Here is a 19143-nt window from a genome sequence, read left to right on the forward strand (position 1 = left end):
ACCAAAGTCATTACAGTTATCTTTTCCATCTGCTAATCATTTTTATGGCTCATGACAAAGAGTGGTAGCTGGAGTGTTTCCAAAATCTCAATTCATTATTGATTCTTTTCTTTGTGGATTTTAATTATTTTCATTCTGTGGCCTCAATAGATCAAGGAAGCCTAAATCACATCAGTACTTATGAGCTTGACGGTGGTTCAGAAATATATTGGATCCTCGAATATCAATAATGGCAGCAGCATGGAGCTTATCCAGGACCGACTCCCAATTCTGAGATGCTTAACCCTTTTTAAATATCAGAGTTCATCATTTCCGCTGTCCTCATTTATTTGAATGTCATTTTCCCATAAGTTGTGACACAGCAAAGACCCTTTTTTAAGTCATGTCACAAAGCAGCATTCCAGCATTTTATACTTACAAAGAATGACGATATATGTAAGTTTCATTGTAGGTACTCCTCAACTGTGAGAGACAGAATTGAGATTAAAAAAATCCAGAAAATCATATAATGTATGTTTTTTTATATAAGCAAAAACAATTGACCAGATTTTGACCCACTCCTCCATACAGATCATCTCCAGGTTGTGAAAATGATTTGTCAAATGTGAAACAGCACAGCACCCAGTGCACACTTTGCTCAGTGGCACCTCAGTGACACCTTGGTGGTTCAGGATTTGAACCTGGAACAGGTCTGCTTACTTGCCTGCTAGACCAACTACTGGCCCAGGTCGTTCAGGTTTCAGGGCGGATGTGGAGTATCAGCTCCCTCCATAATTTTTCTATTGGGCTCAGGTCTGGAAACTGGCTAGGCCACTCCATGACCATGAAATGCTTTTTATGGAGCCACTCCTCAAGTTGGCCCGGCTGTGTATTTTGGGTCATTGTCATTCTGGAAGACCCAGTCATGACTCATCATCAATGCTGTTATTGAGGGAAGGTTGTTGGCCAAAACCTTGCAATACATACATTGTCACAGGGGGAATAAGATGACGTAGTTGCAGACATACTTTCGGCGTGGGGATAAGCCGTCGTACCGGTAGAGGACGCTGGGCGAGCGGGGCAGGAGGACCTGGCCGGCGAGGAATGAGGAAGTAATGGACGCGCTGCAACGCAGCGGGGAGTCAGTTCGGGATCTTTGGGAAGGACCGGGGCAGAGGAGAACCGGAAGACGGCGGGTTTCAGGATGGTTCGGTATCTTTGGGAGGACGGGAGTAGGTCTTGGGCGGCAGAAAGGTAGGGGAGCATGGAATCCCGTCTTAGCCGAGGGGTCAGGTAGGTTCAAGGTCAGGGGCAGGAAGAGGTTGGAGTCAGGAAGTTCCGGTCGGGGTTCCTTTCGTGGTTTCCAGGGGATCAGGCAATTCTCGAAGTCGTGGACAGGCGAAGGTCGTATTACGGGAATCTCGATTATCGTAGGTCGTGGGTGAGAGAGCTAGCGTCTCTGGCGAGTAAACTCATACAAAGAGCGGGCGTGTCTCCTTGGTGTTACCTCCCTTTTATACTTGCCACCGCCCGCTTCCATTTCCTCTTCCGGGTCGTCGTCTCCCAGGCTGGTGAGGTGCCCTCTAGCGGGCTGGAGGCGCGTTGGCCATGACAGAGCCCCCCATCTTAGGCCCGGCTCCTGACGGGCCCGGTAGATCAGGGTGTGGGTCGGAGAGCCGTTGCGACGCTGCGGAGACGGAGGCGGAGACTGGGGAGGTTGCAGAGGGGATGGGTGAGCCTGGCGGAGGTGGGAGACAGGGAGGACTGGGCCGATTCGGCGAGGCACTCGGAAGGGTCCACGTTTTTGGGGACATGGCTTGGGTTGAGGGGTGTGGCCGAGTCGTCCCATAGCGACATTCTGGGGACAAGAATGATTCGCTGCTGTGGCATGTCGAGGGTTGTGGCGGACGCATTGGCGTCCCCACTGTTTAATGGTGCCTGTGGTCCAGTCAATGTGGGGTTCGTGGGCGGTCAGCCAGGGGTAACCCAGCACGATGGGGTCATGGGGAGTCGTGGTCAGATAAAAGGTCAGGGTTTCGATATGGTTGGGCTCAAGGCAGATTAGTAGGGGTTTAGTTTGGAACAGGACCCGACCCGAGCCCAACGGGCTTCCATCCAGCCCCCTGACTGCACGTGGTGGGTTACACCGGGTGACCGGGAGCTGGAGTCGGGTGGCCAGGTCGATATCAATTAGATTCATGGCTGCTCCAGAATCCACCAGAGCTTGTCCCTCATAACGGCCAGGTTTGGGTGTCCTCCAGCAGATGGTGATGGGAAACAAGCAGCGGGTGGTAGAGCAGGGGGAGGCTTTGGTGCTCACCAGGGGGCTCTGCGCCTCGGGTGAGCAGGGAAGACGAGCTCGGCCAAGCTGCATGGGTTCGTCGACGTCCAGGGGGGGCGGAGTCGTCGGAGCGTCCGGCCAGCGTGCTCTGGGGGCACTAGGGAAAGGGGCGTGGTTACGCCGTTCTCGGCCGCGCTCGGCGAGACGTCGATCGATGGACGTGGCCAGCGTGATTATGCTGTCAAGCGTGGTTCCCCAATCGCGATTCACCATCTCGTCTTTCACCGCCTCGCGGAGGCCTTGGTAGAACGCGACGGGGAGCGCGGCGTCCGTCCACTCACTGTCGCTCGCCAGGGTTCGGAATTCAATCGCGTAATCACTTACGCTCCGATTTCCCTGGCGCAGCGACATGAGCCGCAGCGACGCAGCGCGCCGCCCGGTTTCGCCCTGGAACACAGTCTGGAGGCGGTCCAGGAAGGCGGGGACAGAGAGGCAGACCGGGTCACGTCGTTCTACCAGCGACGTGACCCATTCCAGCGCGCGTCCCGTCAACCGGGTAATTATATACGCGACCGCCGTCTCGTCATCGGGAAGGTGTGCGGCTTGGAGCCGAAGTATCAGACGGCACTGGGTTATAAAACCGCGACATTTCTTGGGGTTACCATCGTAAAGCGGTGGCGGAGCGAGGCCCGCCAGTGCAGACGTAAGTGGGAGTGGCGGGGGAGCCGCGGCCGCGGATACTGAATGACCGGGTCCACCAGGTTGAGACTGCAGCGCTTGGATCTGCGCCGACAGATCAGCGAGTGTGGAGCTAACCTGAATAAGCGCGTGCTGCTGCTGCAGTTGCATGTCGCGTTGGTCCTGGATCGTGGCTTGCTGCAGCTGCAGGGACGTGATCAGCTGGTCCAGTGTCTCCTGCATGGACCCTATGTCCGCTACGTCAGGAAATGGCCCGCTCTTACTGTCACAGGGGGAATACGATGACGTAGTTGCAGACATACTTTCGGCGTGGGGATAAGCCGTCGTACCGGTAGAGGACGCTGGGCGAGCGGGGCAGGAGGACCGGGGGCGCCTGGCCGGCGAGGAATGAGGAAGTAATGGACGCGCTGCAACGCAGCGGGGAGTCAGTTCGGGATCTTTGGGAAGGACCGGGGCAGAGGAGAACCGGAAGACGGCGGGTTTCAGGATGGTTCGGTATCTTTGGGAGGACGGGAGTAGGTCTTGGGCGGCAGAAAGGTAGGGGAGCATGGAATCCCGTCTTAGCCGAGGGGTCAGGTAGGTTCAAGGTCAGGGGCAGGAAGAGGTTGGAGTCAGGAAGTTCCGGTCGGGGTTCCTTTCGTGGTTTCCAGGGGATCAGGCAATTCTCGAAGTCGTGGGCAGGCGAAGGTCGTATTACGGGAATCTCGATTATCGTAGGTCGTGGGTGAGAGAGCTAGCGTCTCTGGCGAGTAAACTCATACAACTCATTTAACTCATACAAAGAGCGGGCGTGTCTCCTTGGTGTTACCTCCCTTTTATACTTGCCACCGCCCGCTTCCATTTCCTCTTCCGGGTCGTCGTCTCCCAGGCTGGTGAGGTGCCCTCTAGCGGGCTGGAGGCGCGTTGGCCATGACATACATCCACTTCTTAACATGGGGCACATGATCTTCTCCTTTGCCTCCTCTGGATCATCCAGATGGTCTTTAGCAAACTTCAGACGGGCCTGGACATGTGCTGGCTTGAGCAGGGCAACCTTGCATGTTCTGCAGGATTTTCCAAGAGTGTGGAAAGCGCAGTGTGATCACGGTAACTTTTGAGACTGTGATCCCAGCTCTCTTCCAGTGTAGTGCTGGGCTGATTCCTCACAGTTCTTATAATCATTAAAACTTCACTTGGTAATCTTGCATAAAGCCCAAGGGAGATTGACAGTAATCTAGTTTATTTCATTTTCTAACAACAATTGCACCAACAGTCCTGTAGCCCAACCCAGCCTTGTGCAAGTCCACAATTTTGTCCCTGGTCTCCCTTGAAAGATAATGAGTCCAAACAGCTGCAATTAATACAGGAAATGAGTGGGCTTCTTAAAGACGAATAGGTCTGTGAGAGACTGAATTCTTGCTGGTTGGTAGGTGATAAAATACATATTTCAGATTTCCCCACTGTAGAATCAAATGTACTTACCTTCCAGAAAAGGGTGCGTTCTTTTTCCAATTTTAAATTAAATTAATGTTATTAAAAAGCAATATTGGCAAATATATAATATAAATACCAAACCCTTGGTATAACCCTTTCAGTCTTTTCATCCGAGGGAGGAGTGAGTGAGATGGTTTAGGCTTGTGGCAAGGGTGTTTGGTCCTTTACTTAGTGTCCTCTCACTTCTGCACTGTGGCTCAAGAAATATAAATAGCTGAATGTTTTTTTTTTTTCTGTCCAGTGAGGTCACTGTAAGCTACAAGGAGATAATGCCTGTTCCCCATATACCTCATTTCAATAGCAAGTAATACTCTCGTTAGGCCCAAACTTTTACTCTCTGTGTCATTGCAGACTATTTATGTAGAGACAGGAGGTTAGTCTGAAAGGCCACAGCACAGTCAGTGGTTTGGTGAGTGTTTCTCCCCCCATAGCAACAAAATAACTGCAAAGTAAAAGGGACAACTCTTCAGTTTTGAGATGATGAGCAAAGCTTGTGCTAAAGTTCAAAATGTCAAGAACATTATATGTATGCCAATGACAGTTTCTTAATGCAAAAGCGGAACTATCTATCAGTCACCAGGTTGACTGATGCACAATTACATGATACTGTGAAATATTAATAAAACAAGAAACAAAAACAAGGACAGCTGTTAAACCAAAAATCACACTCAGGATAGGTCCAAAGTGAACGTTTAAATATTGTACTTACGGACATGTACACAAGTGACAAAGGAGTGAGGTTGCATGGGATCACAAGTAAAGGATTAATTAAAGATTAAAGACACATGCAGATGATAAGGTCCAATAGGATAAATCAAAGATATAACCCCTCTCCTGATGGGCCAGCGGCACCTGGACATTCCATTTATGGTGCGGAATCGGTCAGAATGCTGAGAAAAAAGATCTGATGTTAACATCATGGCAACAGAAACCTCATAACATATTCCGACACTCCCTGCCTTGATGTGTTAGAGCTGTTGGTGACAAATAATTTACTAAGCCAAGATGTTTGAACCTGCTTGTATACAGTCTGGATCAAAGGCAGCGACTCAAATGACTAGTGATTTGTAAAAGGCTTCTGAAGCCAACAATTATCCAAAACAGTCCAATACAAATGCATGATAATTACTAATAAAATCAAGATGAATTGGTAATTGGAAAAGTGGTATTTCTTTGATCTTGTGGACATTATATGTAGAATGACCAATACTGTTGCTGTTACTGTATTTTATAGAACATCACAGTTGAAAATTGTAGGTACATTATTATGTGCCTTTATGTACCACTTTTGATATATTATAATCCCATTCCATGTATTTATTTAATGTAGGTTCTATATTAATTAAATTGTGATTTAATAATAAAGAGGAGTTTTTAGAATGTAAAGATTCCCCTCAGTCAGTCTTTATGTAAGTGCATATAACAGCATTCCCACTTTTTACAAGGATGCATTAGGACAAACATACAGCATGACTAGCTTCAACAAGTAACTATTTTTAGCTCAACTTCCCACTTGGGGGCAGTGGTGGCCTAGCAGGGGAAGCGGACGCATAACCAAAGGGTCAAGTGCCAAGATGCCACTGAGGTCCCCTTGAGCAAAATGCCGTCACCACACACTGCTCCTCGGGTGCCTTTCATGGATGCCCACTGCTCACTAAGGGTGATGGGTTAAATGCAGGACATATTTTGTTGTATGCACCATATTCTGGGCACACTATGCATAAAAAAAATCACTTTCACTTGAGAATGGCTGTGGAAAGATTGTAGCCCATATCATTCAGAATGACCCCATCCAAAGCCAGAGTCTCTGTGTGCCTCGGAATTCCACTAATCAATTAAGGACATGCACCACAGTCTCACTGACCTTGTGCAGACACTACAATCCATTACAATTACCTTCCATCACAAGCCACCATTACAAGTCCACCCTTTTTATAAACTCACGTAACCTGCATCTGAACTGCCATTCATTTTAATGATTGTCAATATAATCCATTATGTAGGGTCTGATATCATAATGCTACAGAAAGGCAGGCAAATTTGTCTTTGCTGCATTTATGTATTTTTCAGTTAATTAACTTTCCAAATTTGAGGCGCTGGCATTGCTCTTGACCATTGAAAACAGCTTGACATTGATTCATCTGGTCAATCGTTCCTGTGCCAGGAACTGATCAACCTAATTATTCAAGATTAGGTCATTAATCTTAAATGATTAACATTGAACATCCAAGGATTTTTGGTATTTTTTTCCCTCCAATTTAAAATATAAAGTTCCTATGTAAGGGCAAGCGGTGTTGCCTACAAAATCAAAATGACAAAACAAGGTGAATAAAATAGCAGCTAGATACAAATAATGAAATTGTGCCAGAAAACCACTCCCTACATAGTGCTCATAGACCTGCGAACCTCTGGTAGAATGTCATTGATATATTAATTCCTGATCAAATGTCATTTAGCTTTAATTTTCCCCTGCCATATTCTGCATTAATTAGCCATACCTGTCCCACCATAAGGACCTCTGAAGTTCTAAAAGCTATGACATGTCTTGTCAATAAATGTCCTTAAATGTAATGGCATCATTCTCAATTTTACAGGCATGGCTGAAAAGCCTTGTAGAACACAGTGTCTCATTAGTTTGCTTATAGAGCAAACACGTCATACAAGCCTGATCTGAATTATAATTCCAAAGCATATTTGTCTTTTGTGAGTCAATACACAATCCTAAAGGACAGTGCGTGCTCACAATGTTTGAACATTTCCCCTTTCACAGGTTTACAAATTTCAATACATTTTTTGAGAACTTTTGGCTGTCGAAAGAGCTTGTCTGTCTTGTCTGGTAATGAATATGATAACCATTCTGCCCACTGTATTGTTTCTGCTTGAACAATATTTAGAACACACATTTTGAAATATCTCTGCAACTTTTCATCCATTATGACCAGAGCATTTTCTCAGCAATTGTGAAAATCCCTGAGTCCCTGAGTTCATTTTCAGCAGAGAAGGACAGTTTGTTACCCGTTTGAGGCTGTCCCTTGGGCGAGGGCTCTCAGATACTGTGTGCCTCTTGAACCCTCAAACCTAAATGACAATCTGGAGCACATCTCTGGTGCTTTTTTTTAAAGCCTGAAAAGAACAAGCCTGTGGCATTGTTTCTAACCATGTAATCTTGGGCCTGTTGCCATGGTCCCAAGCACATCAAACATCTACACATCTGCAAGACACAAAATCAAAATGCAGAATAAAAGACCAGGTGCTGTTTCTTCATGCATGGACGTTCACAGCTTCTTTTTTCAGCACCTGGGCAGCTTGCTGTCACTGAACCAATGAAATATGCAGAACTTCTACAGAAGAACATATGGGCATCTGTAATTTATATTTCAAAAGAGTGTGGAATAACATAATGCAGACCAATACAGGAATACAATTTTTTTTCTATTGTTCTTTGAGGCATGACTGAGAGCAGGGATTCAATCTTATTTCATTTATTTGTTTATTTGTTTTGGTTTGTTCAGGACAGAAAAGGAAATATATTAATTATTTTCCAGTATTCCAAAGCCTAATTAATAACTAGACCCTGCCACAAAAGGACCTGCTGAGATCATTCCAGTGATCCTCTCAGTAACACAAGTGAGAGTATTGAGGAGCACAAGGCTGGAGATCATTCTATCATGCTGATTGAGTTAGAATAACAGACTGGATGCTTTAAAAGGAGGATGATGCTTGAAATAATTGTTCTTCCTCTGTTAGCCGTGGTTACCTGCAAGGAAACACCTGCAGTCATCATTATGTAGCATAAAAAGTGCCTCAAAGGCAAGAATATTGCTGCTACCTAAATCCACCATTTATCAGGTCATCAAAAACTTCAAGGTTAGAAGTTTTGTGAGGACAGCTTCAGGGTGCCCAATAATGTCCAGCAAGCACCAGGACCATCTCCTAAAGATGAGCTTTAAGAACACAGCCATGAATAAAGAATGGTACCAAAACATCCCCCGACAGCAACTTCTCACAACCATCAATGAAAGGTTTGGGGAAAGAACAATGCCTTTTCCAGAATGATGGAACAATGTGCCAAAAAGCCAAAGGCATAACTGAGTGGCTTGGGGAACAAAACATAAAGATTTTGGGTCCAAGGCCAGTAAACTGTTGAGTCCGGGGAATCCAATTAATTGAGAATTTGTTGTAAATCCTCAAGACGGGTGGACAAAGAAAAACCCGCAAATTCTGACAAAACTCTAAGCACTGATTATGAAGATATGGGTTGCCATCACTCAGGATTTGGCCCAGAAATAGATTCACCATGACAAATTGCAGAGAATTCTTGTAATAGAATTCTTGTAATTATACTTCAATACACCACAGAAACTGACAAAAAGACCTAAAAACAGTTAGGCAGCAGACTTTGTGAAAATCAGCATATGTGTCATTTTCAAACTTTTTGGCCACAGCTCTAGATTGGTGAGAATGTAACATGCAGCATTCTATCTTTGAGGAATTGTCCAACTGGGTTTTGCATTAAATAAAATGAGCATTTGTCTCTTTTCATTCTAACAATCAGGAACACTATTCACCCAATGCTATAATATTTGATGGTATGATAAATCAAGTGCCACATACAGGGAGTGCAGAATTATTAGGCAAAGGAGTATTTTGTCCACATCATCCTCTTCATGCATGTTGTCTTACTCCAAGCTGTATAGGCTCGAAAGCCTACTACCAATTAAGCATATTAGGTGATGTGCATCTCTGTAATGAGAAGGGGTGTGGTCTAATGACATCAACACCCTATATCAGGTGTGCATAATTATTAGGCAACTTCCTTTCCTTTGGCAAAATGCGTCAAAAGAAGGACTTGACATGCTCAGAAAAGTAAAAAATAGTGAGATATCTTGCAGAGGGATGCAGCACTATTAAAATTGCAAAGCTTCTGAAGCGTGATCATTGAACAATCAAGCGTTTCATTCAAAATAGTCAACAGGGTCGCAAGAAGCGTGTGGAAAAACCAAGGCGCAAAATAACTGCCCATGAACTGAGAAAAGTCAAGCGTGCAGCTGCCAAGATGCCACTTGCCACCGGTTTGGCCATATTTCAGAGCTGCAACATCACTGGAGTGCCCAAAAGCACAAGGTGTGCAATACTCCAAGGTAAGAAAGGCTGAAAGATGAGCACCACTGAACAAGACACACAAGCTGAAATGTCAAGACTGGGCCAAGAAATATCTCAAGACTGATTTTTCTAAGGTTTTATGGACTGATGAAATGAGAGTGAGTCTTGATGGGCCAGATGGATGGGCCCGTGGCTGGATTGGTAAAGGACAGAGAGCTCCAGTCCGACTCAGAAGCCAGCAAGGTGGAGGTGGAGTACTGGTTTGGGCTGGTATCATCAAAGATGAGCTTGTGGGGCCTTTTCGGGTTGAGGATGGAGTCAAGCTCAACTCCCAGTCCTACTGCCAGTTTCTGGAAGACACCTTCTTCAAGCAGTGGTACAGGAAGAAGTCTGCATCCTTCAAGAAAAACATGATTTTCATGCAGGACAATGCTCCATCACACGTGTCCAAGTACTCCACAGCGTGGCTGGCAAGAAAGGGTATAAAAGAAGAAAAACTAATGACATGGCCTCCTTGTTCACCTGATCTGAACCCCATTGAGAACCTGTGGTCCATCATCAAATGTGAGATTTACAAGGAGGGAAAACAGTACACCTCTCTGAACAGTGTCTGGAAGGCTGTGGTTGCTGCTGCACACAATGTTGATGGTGAACAGATCAAAACACTGACAGAATCCATGGATGGCAGGCTTTTGAGTGTCCTTGCAAAGAAATGTGGCTATATTGGTCGCTGATTTGTTTTTGAATGTCAGAAATGTATATTTGTGAATGTGGAGATGTTATATTGGTTTCACTGGTAAAAATAAATAATTGAAATGGGTATATATTTGTTTTTTGTTAAGTTGCCTAATAATTATGCACAGTAATAGTCACCTGCACACACAGATATCCCCCTAAAATAGCTAAAAATAAAAACAAACTAAAAACTACTTCCAAAAACATTTAGCTTTGATATTAATAAGTTTTTTGGGTTCATTGAGAACATGGTTGTTGTTCAATAATAAAATTATTCCTCAAAAATACAACTTGCCTAATAATTCTGCACTCCCTGTTCATTCAAAACATCCATGTGTTCACATGCAAGCAGAACATCAAGATGTATTAGGATGCACAATAAACTAATTGTAATGAAAACTGAAAACTTTTGTTGGGCACCGAGGGAGGTTGACATCTAATTGTGCCCACATCCAGACCAGGGTTTAGGGTTAGATGTAGGGACACTAGATGGAGCTATATGGCAAAGAATAACACCAGCTCGTTCTGCACTATAATGCTGTGTAATGCACTGTAACTGAATAGTCCTGTCTGTAATCAGCTTGTAATATTGTGTCGGGGAGTTACATTTACATTTACATTTAGAGCATTGATCAGATGCCCTTATCCAGAGCGACTTACGTCCAGTAGTTACAGGGACATTCCCCCCCTGGAGACACTTAGGGTTAAGTGTCTTGCTCAGGGACACAATGGCAGTAAGTGCGGTTTGAACCTGGGTCTTCTGGTTCATAGGCGAGTGTGTTACCCACTAGGCTACTACTACCCTACAGTAGATAACAATTTCCACTTGTTATCTAATCTATTGCACAACAGCATGTGAAATTGATTGTCAATCAGTGTTGCTTCCTAAGTGGACAGTTTGATTTCACAGAAGTGTGATTGACTTGGAGTTATATTGTGCTGTTTAAGTGTTCCCTTTATTTTTTGAGTAGTATAATTTACACTCCCAGCAGTGGTAGCTGGTGAATGTTTTGGTGGAGCGCACTTTTACAAGTCAGTTTTCAGATGCATTCTAACCACATATGACCACTGTGGTACGCCAAATCCCAATTCTTATATATCATACTACTTTAAAAAATAAAATTCAATGTCTGTGATTTCAGTCATTTATTATCTCTTCTTCAAACATACAATTTTTTTACCGATTTGGACTGTGCGCATGCGTACTCCAAAAGCCACCATGGTACAGCATGCGCAGCCAAACCGGGTAGCAACAGTTCTCCTACACTTGGTATTGGAGGGGGTTCCAGTTCGCATGTGCCAGTTAGAGTGTGAGTCTCTGGTAAAGACTTCTGCACCCCAAAAAAGCAGGAAAGATGTCACACGAACTTGGTAAATGAGAGATAGAACATTTTAAAACTACATTTGAATGCAGATTATACACAGTACTCACACTCTGTATAATGTACAGGTATAGCTTGTTTGTTTTCATTTTCATGTTTTTCGAAAAAGATTTTTGTCATTTTCTTCTTGATGTGAGACTGGTGGGGTGGCGCCCCAGCGTACCCTATTGACAGGCCACCACTGACTCTTTCAACTTTTTATTGAAATTGATGCTGCTGTATGGTCCTGTATGGCCTGTATTGTCAGTTTATTGTTTTCTGGTGGCTTCCACATTTGAAGTAATACATGTCTGTAAGTTTGTCTTGAAAACTGTCTTAAAACAATTTCACTGCTTTTGAGCTGGAGGATTAGCCCTGTGATTTCACAATGACGGCATTAGTGTCCGGACAATCCATAATACAAATGCATGAATCAGGGCAGGGAAATGTACCGGCTCTAAGTCTGCCATTGCAGAAAATCTGCTTATAGTTCTATCACGTGTGAGCAGTGGTGAATGCAAATAAACTTTCCAAAAGCGAAGACTACAAGTAAACAAAAGTGTCAGGATCTGTGTCCGGTTCCGAAATTTGCAGAGTTGCTGTAATGTCAATGTGAACACTGGCTGAACTTTAAAAAATTAATCTGTCACACCTAATATTTTAGCATTGACGTAATGTAAATATACCAATCAAACTTGCTGTAACCTGTTTTTTTATATGATGTCAATGCTAAAATAATAGGTGTGACAGAATAATAATATTTTTTAAGTTTAGTCAGCGTTCAGTTTTTTCAGTGTGCTCCTGATTGCCCTGATTGCTTTCATCTTTGAAGCATTATAAAGCGTTATACAATATGCCCTCGGAATCATGAAGTCTTGGTATGTGCTGGTTTGGGATTGTGTTAAGGGTATTAAACCCCTTTTTTTGTTTTAGTTGTGCGTCCATTTTTCCGTCCCAGTGACAAGAAAGGGAAATTTGAAAATTGTTAATATACTGTTTATAATGATTTCAAATATCTAGCCCAAATTCAAATATGATATTTTAAACAAGCTAATGGTGGGGTTTTGTAGATTCATCTGAGCAATGTCAAAATCCAAAACACTTAGCCACTCTAATTGTAATTTTAAAGTACACACTGCCAAACTATATATTGACCAAAGGCTCACCAAGAGATCCATTCACTGAGTATTAGATTAATGTTGCCTAAATGTAACCCTTCACACTAAATTATATCCCCCATTAGAAGTGGAACTCCCTGACACAATATTACAAGCTGATTACAGACAGGACTATTCAGTTACAGTGTATTACACAGCATTATAGTGCAGAACGAGCTGGTGTTATTCTTTGCCATATAGCTCCATCTAGTGTCCCTACACTTAACCCTAAACCCTGGTCTGGATGTGGGCACAGTTAGATGTCAACCTCCCTCTGTGCCCAACAAAAGTGTTCAGTTATCATTACCAATAGTTTATTGTGCATCCTAATACATCTTGATGTTCTGCTTGCTTGTGAAAACAGGGATGTTTCGAATCCATGTGGTACTTGATTTGTCATACCATCAAATATTATAGCATTGGGTGAATAGTGTTCCTGATTGCTAGAATGAAAAGATATAAATGCTCATTTTATTTAATGCAAAAACCCAGTTGGACAATTCCTCAAAGATCCGTCCCCATGTTACATACATACATGGTGCATGTTACATTCTCACCAATCTACAGCTGTGGCCAAAAAGTTTGAAAATGACACAGATGCTGATTTTCACAAAGTTTGCTGTTTTTAGGTCTTTTTGTCAGTTGTTTCTGTGGTGTATTGAAGTATAATTACAATAATTCTATTTTAAAGGCTTATATTGACAATTACATCAAGTTTATGCAAAGAGTCAATATTTGTAGTTTTATCTCACTTTTTTTTTTCAAGACCTTCGTCTTGATGAATCTATTTCTGGGCCAAATCCTGAGTGATGGCAACCCATATCTTCGTAATCAGTGCTTGGAGAATTTGCGGGTTTTTCTTTGTCCACCCGTCTTGAGGAGTTACAACAAATTCTCAATTAATTGGATTCCCTGGACTCAACTGTTTACTGGCCTTGGACCCAAAATCTTTATGTTTTGTTCCCCAAGCCACTCAGTTATGCCTTTGGCCTTATGGCATATTGTTCCATCATTCTGGAAAAGGCATTGTTCTTCACCAAACCTTTCTTGGATGGTTGTGAGAAGTTGCTGTCGGGGGATGTTTTGGTACCATTCTTTATTCATGGCTGTGTTCTTAAAGCTCATCTTTAGGAGATGGTCCTGGTGCTTGCTTGACATTATTGGGCACAGTTAGATGTCAACCAACTGCAAGCACTTTGTGTCTCCATCCCTGCCACCATCACTGCTCAGCTCAGCTGATCTTCATATCCCCCCTTACAGTCCACTTTTTTCAGTTATTGAACCAGAAGACCACAAAGTCACAGGTTCAAACCCCCATTTACTACTATTGTGCAAGTCAATTAACCCTTGGAGAGTGTCTCCAGGGGGACTGTCCCTGTAACTACTGGTTGTAGGTTGCTCTGGATAAGGGCGTCTGATACATGCTGATAAATGTAAATATTAATATAAACAAATGAACAGAGGACAAGAAGTTGGCATGACCTGCAGTAATGGACTTAAGTTTTCTATAAATGTGGTACATTCTTATTTACATATTAGTAAATTATGATTATGAACGTATTTTAAAGTAAAAATATCTTCAAAAACATTTTTTTTTATCATAAACATGTGTCATTAAGTGTGTGTAGACATAACCACAAAGTCACACCAGCAAAGTTTTTTGTTTATTTTATTTATTTATTTATTTTTATGGAACCAGATATAAAACAGATTCTTGCACAGGAATGTATTTTGTGCACAGCAATCCTGAAGTATGGGAAACCTCCAGATTACGTTAATGTTACATTCCCTCCATGGTCCGACATCTCCATTTGCCCGTAGTAATAATATATTAGACTTTAATATATTTTCCAAGAACAAATCACAAGTACTCAGGGCATGCGCCTATATGTTACACCTGCAATGGACTAAAGGTAGAACCTTTGTGAACATCCCAATGCATTGAGTACATCTGCCTTATACATGATCCAGCAACATAAGATTTAAGAACAATAAGACTGATCTCAAATACGTTCTACTTGTGTTGTTTGGGCCTGTGCACCATCACGCTGCAAGCTGTTCATCTCGAGTTTAACCACAAGTCAAAGCTGCACAGCTCTCATGCTTGAAGAACTCGGGTCTGTGCGTCCCATTATCATCCGGCCATCCAGAGGGAAAAGGGAACAAGGACAGCGGGCAGTGCGGTCGCCGGTGCCACGCCACAACAGACCATGGACATCACTCCGAGGAGGAGGGTGAGGATGACGCTCCGCTCATCACGGACCACTGTTTTCAGAGTATCACAGAACTGTGAATGAAACGATAAAAAGAAATTGTGGCTTTAATTATAAATGCTTTATTAATCCCAAAGGAAATTGCTTATTAACCATCCCCCTGAGGGACAGGTGGCACCTCTGTGCTTCAACTACTTCTAATAAAATGACAGCTTTGTCCAGACTCTGCTGCACCTTGTCTGTCTGCTGGATGACCGGTGACACCTCACTGCTTCTAATGTACTTTAATGACAGTAAGTTTTGTCCAGACTCTGCTGCACCTTGTCTGTTGACTGACCAATGGGTGACACCTCACTGCTTCTACTGTAATATAATGACAGTAAGTTGTCTGCTGCACCTTGTCTGTCTGCTGGATGACCGGTGACACCTCACTGCTTCTACTGTAATATAATGGCAGTAAGTTGACTGCTGCACCTTGTCTGTCTGCTGGATGACCGGTGACACCTCACTGCTTCTACTGTAATATAATGACAGTAAGGTGTCAGTAAGTTGTCTGCTGCACCTTGTCTGTCTGCTGGATGACCGGTGACACCTCACTGCTTCTACTGTAATATAATGTCAGTAAGTTGTCTGCTGCACCTTGTCTGTCTGCTGGCTGACCGGTGACACCTCACTGCTTCTACTGTAATATAATGACAGTAAGTTGTCTGCTGCACCTTGTCTGTCTGCTGGCTGACCGGTGACACCTCACTGCTTCTACTGTAATATAATGACAGTAAGTTGACTGCTGCACCTTGTCTGTCTGCTGGATGACCGGTGACACCTCACTGCTTCTACTGTAATATAATGACAGTAAGGTGTCAGTAAGTTGTCTGCTGCACCTTGTCTGTCTGCTGGATGACCGGTGACACCTCACTGCTTCTACTGTAATATAATGGCAGTAAGTTGTCTGCTGCACCTTGTCTGTCTGCTGGCTGACCGGTGACACCTCACTGCTTCTACTGTAATATAATGACAGTAAGTTGACTGCTGCACCTTGTCTGTCTGCTGGATGACCGGTGACACCTCACTGCTTCTACTGTAATATAATGACAGTAAGGTGTCAGTAAGTTGTCTGCTGCACCTTGTCTGTCTGCTGGATGACCGGTGACACCTCACTGCTTCTACTGTAATATAATGGCAGTAAGGTGTCAGTAAGTTGACTGCTGCACCTTGTCTGTCTGCTGGCTGACCGGTGACACCTCACTGCTTCTACTGTAATATAATGACAGTAAGTTGTCTGCTGCACCTTGTCTGTCTGCTGGCTGACCGGTGACACCTCACTGCTTCTACTGTAATATAATGACAGTAAGGTGTCAGTAAGTTGTCTGCTGCACCTTGTCTGTCTGCGGGATGACCGGTGACACCTCACTGCTTCTACTGTAATATAATTACAGTAAGTTGTCTGCTGCACCTTGTCCGTTTGCTGGATGACCGGTGACACCTCACTGCTTCTACTGTAATATAATGACAGTAAGTTGTCTGCTGCACCTTGTCCGTTTGCTGGATGACCGGTGACACCTCACTGCTTCTATTGTAATATAATGGCAGTAAGTTGTCTGCTGCACCTTGTCTGTCTGCTGGATGACCGGTGACACCTCACTGCTTCTACTGTAATATAATGTCAGTAAGTTGTCTGCTGCACCTTGTCCGTTTGCTGGATGACCGGTGACACCTCACTGCTTCTACTGTAATATAATGACAGTAAGTTGTCTGCTGCACCTTGTCCGTTTGCTGGATGACCGGTGACACCTCACTGCTTCTATTGTAATATAATGTCAGTAAGTTGTCTGCTGCACCTTGTCTGTCTGCTGGATGACCGGTGACACCTCACTGCTTCTACTGTAATATAATGACAGTAAGGTGTCAGTAAGTTGACTGCTGCACCTTGTCTGTCTGCTGGCTGACCGGTGACCCGTATCTGCAGTAGGTGACGAAGTGCTCGCAGTTGTTCCACAGCAGGCTGTAGGACACGCCGCCCAGCCTGCCCTCCGCCCTGCGGGCCACGTCCTCCTGGGAGAAGGCCTCCATCTTCAGCCGGCGGTCCATGGCGTTGACGCGGACGCGCGCGCCGTACGCGAAGTCCGCCACCGTGTCCACGCGCACGCTGGCCAGCTTGCACACGCAGCCCGCGATCAGCCGCTTGTTGGTCACCGCCTCGCCGATCCGCCGCGGCTCGCCGGTGAGCGCGGGCAGGATGTCGGGCATGAGGTGCGCCACCCTGTCGCCGCCGAGGTAGATGCCGTAGTGGACGAAGATGGTGCGCTGCACCTCCAGCAGGTCGCCGCGGCGCAGCGTCGCGGGCGGCCGCTCCTGCGGCTCCTCCTCCGGCCACGGCGCGCTTCCGAACAGCTTCTCCAGGAACATTCTTCCGGGACGTGGCGACGGTCGTTCCTCCGGCCGGGTTTATATAGTCCAGTCCGCGAGGCGGGGACACCGTGGAGGGGACTAATCCTAGACTCCCATGGTCGTGTTAAACGCTTTTATTATTTATTCGAAGTTGTCCCGGGCCCGGTCACTTTTCATGTGGACCCCTGTCCGCCATATGCTGATATATAGGTATCTCAATATGCATCTAATAACAAGAAAAACACCGCATATCATTGTTGGTGACTTTATTTCCAGCTAAACTATAATAATAAAAAAACATGCTGGTCAAATAGGCTCAAATGGGTAGGTTCTGGAAGAACATAAAAAAATAAAAACAGCCTTTAAAAGCTAAGTAAGTAAAGTAAAGTGAAGTGATTGTCACATGTGATACACAGCAGCACAGCACACGGTGCACACATTGAAATTTGTCTTCTGCATTTAACCCATCACCCTGAGTGAGCAGTGGGCAGCCATGACAGGCGCCCGGGATGGGGACGGTGCTTTGCTCAGTGGCGCCTCAGTGGATTCGAACAGGCAACCTTCTGATTACGAGGCCGCTTCCTTACCCGCTAGGCCATCACTGCCACTGCTGACCACCACTGCTGACATGAAACCACGAGTACATACAACTGCACCGCATGTTATCCAGAAAGTGGTTGAGTATAGCATCACCTTTATTTCTTTTTGATTATGATTATTTGTTGCAGGCTTACATTTACATTTACAGCATTTACCAGATGCCCTTATCCAGAGCAAATTACAATCAGTATATACAGGGACAGTCCCCCCTGGAGACACTCAGGGTTAAGTGTCTTGCTCAGGGACACAATGGTACTAAGTGGGATTTGAACCTGGGTCTTATGGTTCATAGGCGAGTGTGTTACCCACTAGGCTACTACCACCAGTGTAGGCTACTACTAGGTTACTACAACCCCAATGAGTTGATAATGATTGATAAGACTTGATAAGGCTTGATAAGGACCAAATTATGATTCATAAAGACTATGCATTTGGCACATTAGGTGTGTATGTATCTTAAGACATTGTATGCTTGGTACAAACCCTGATGGCCAAATAAGAAAGGGACCTCAAAGCCATCTTAAAATCCATAGTCTGCACACACATACTGGCAGTACAGTAGCATGGAAACGTGATTTGGGATTTAGACCTCGACAGTGGAGCAGAGAGCTGATTAGCCCCGACCATCTCAAAGCCCACACACAGTGGTGGGCCTTCATACATGGCCTGAAAGGATTTCTCTGAACACGCTGATTCCACTGACCCAGTTCGGGCTGAACTTGGCATCCAGGAGCGAGACAGGATTACCTGCTTATACCTAAAGTCTTTCAGAATTTCTCTATCTCTTCACAATCGGGCTCCAGAAAGAGGCAAACCAATAAACAACTGGCCAGTGATCTGCTTTGACCTTAATTGCCTGTGAGATTTTAGCTTGTGGATTAAGGAACAACGTGAAATTGATTTGCAGCTTTGAATGTTAGCCGCTACGTTTTTATTTATCTGCTTTTGTTCAACTTGTTGTGATCGTTCTTATTCTGTTTATTTTAATTGGATGTTATCTTGAGTTCATGTAAAGCACACGGTATGAACCAGATGCTCCTGTTTACTCACTGGGAGGACTGTGTACCAGTAGACTAATAACTTTTTTCAAACATGCTAATGCTAAGGCTTAACTAAAATACTGTGCACTAAAAAAAAAGCCTAAAAAAGCTTTA

General features: G+C 44.4%; 1 protein-coding gene across 1 annotated transcript; it reads right to left on the reverse strand.

Moving 5' to 3' along the window:
• Positions 1–14444: 14444 nt before the first annotated feature.
• lrata (lecithin retinol acyltransferase a) lies at positions 14445–17408 on the reverse strand. Its single transcript, XM_028977703.1, has 2 exons — positions 16928–17408; positions 14445–15075 (listed from the first exon to the last, which is right to left on the reverse strand). The coding sequence occupies exons 1-2, from the start codon at positions 17405–17407 to the stop codon at positions 14923–14925; spliced, it is 633 nt and encodes a 210-aa protein (XP_028833536.1). The 5' UTR covers position 17408; the 3' UTR covers positions 14445–14922.
• Positions 17409–19143: the final 1735 nt, after the last annotated feature.

The sequence above is a fragment of the Denticeps clupeoides genome, chromosome 4 (assembly GCF_900700375.1).
Source record: "Denticeps clupeoides chromosome 4, fDenClu1.1, whole genome shotgun sequence".
In the NCBI taxonomy this organism is placed as follows: Eukaryota; Metazoa; Chordata; class Actinopteri; order Clupeiformes; family Denticipitidae; genus Denticeps; species Denticeps clupeoides.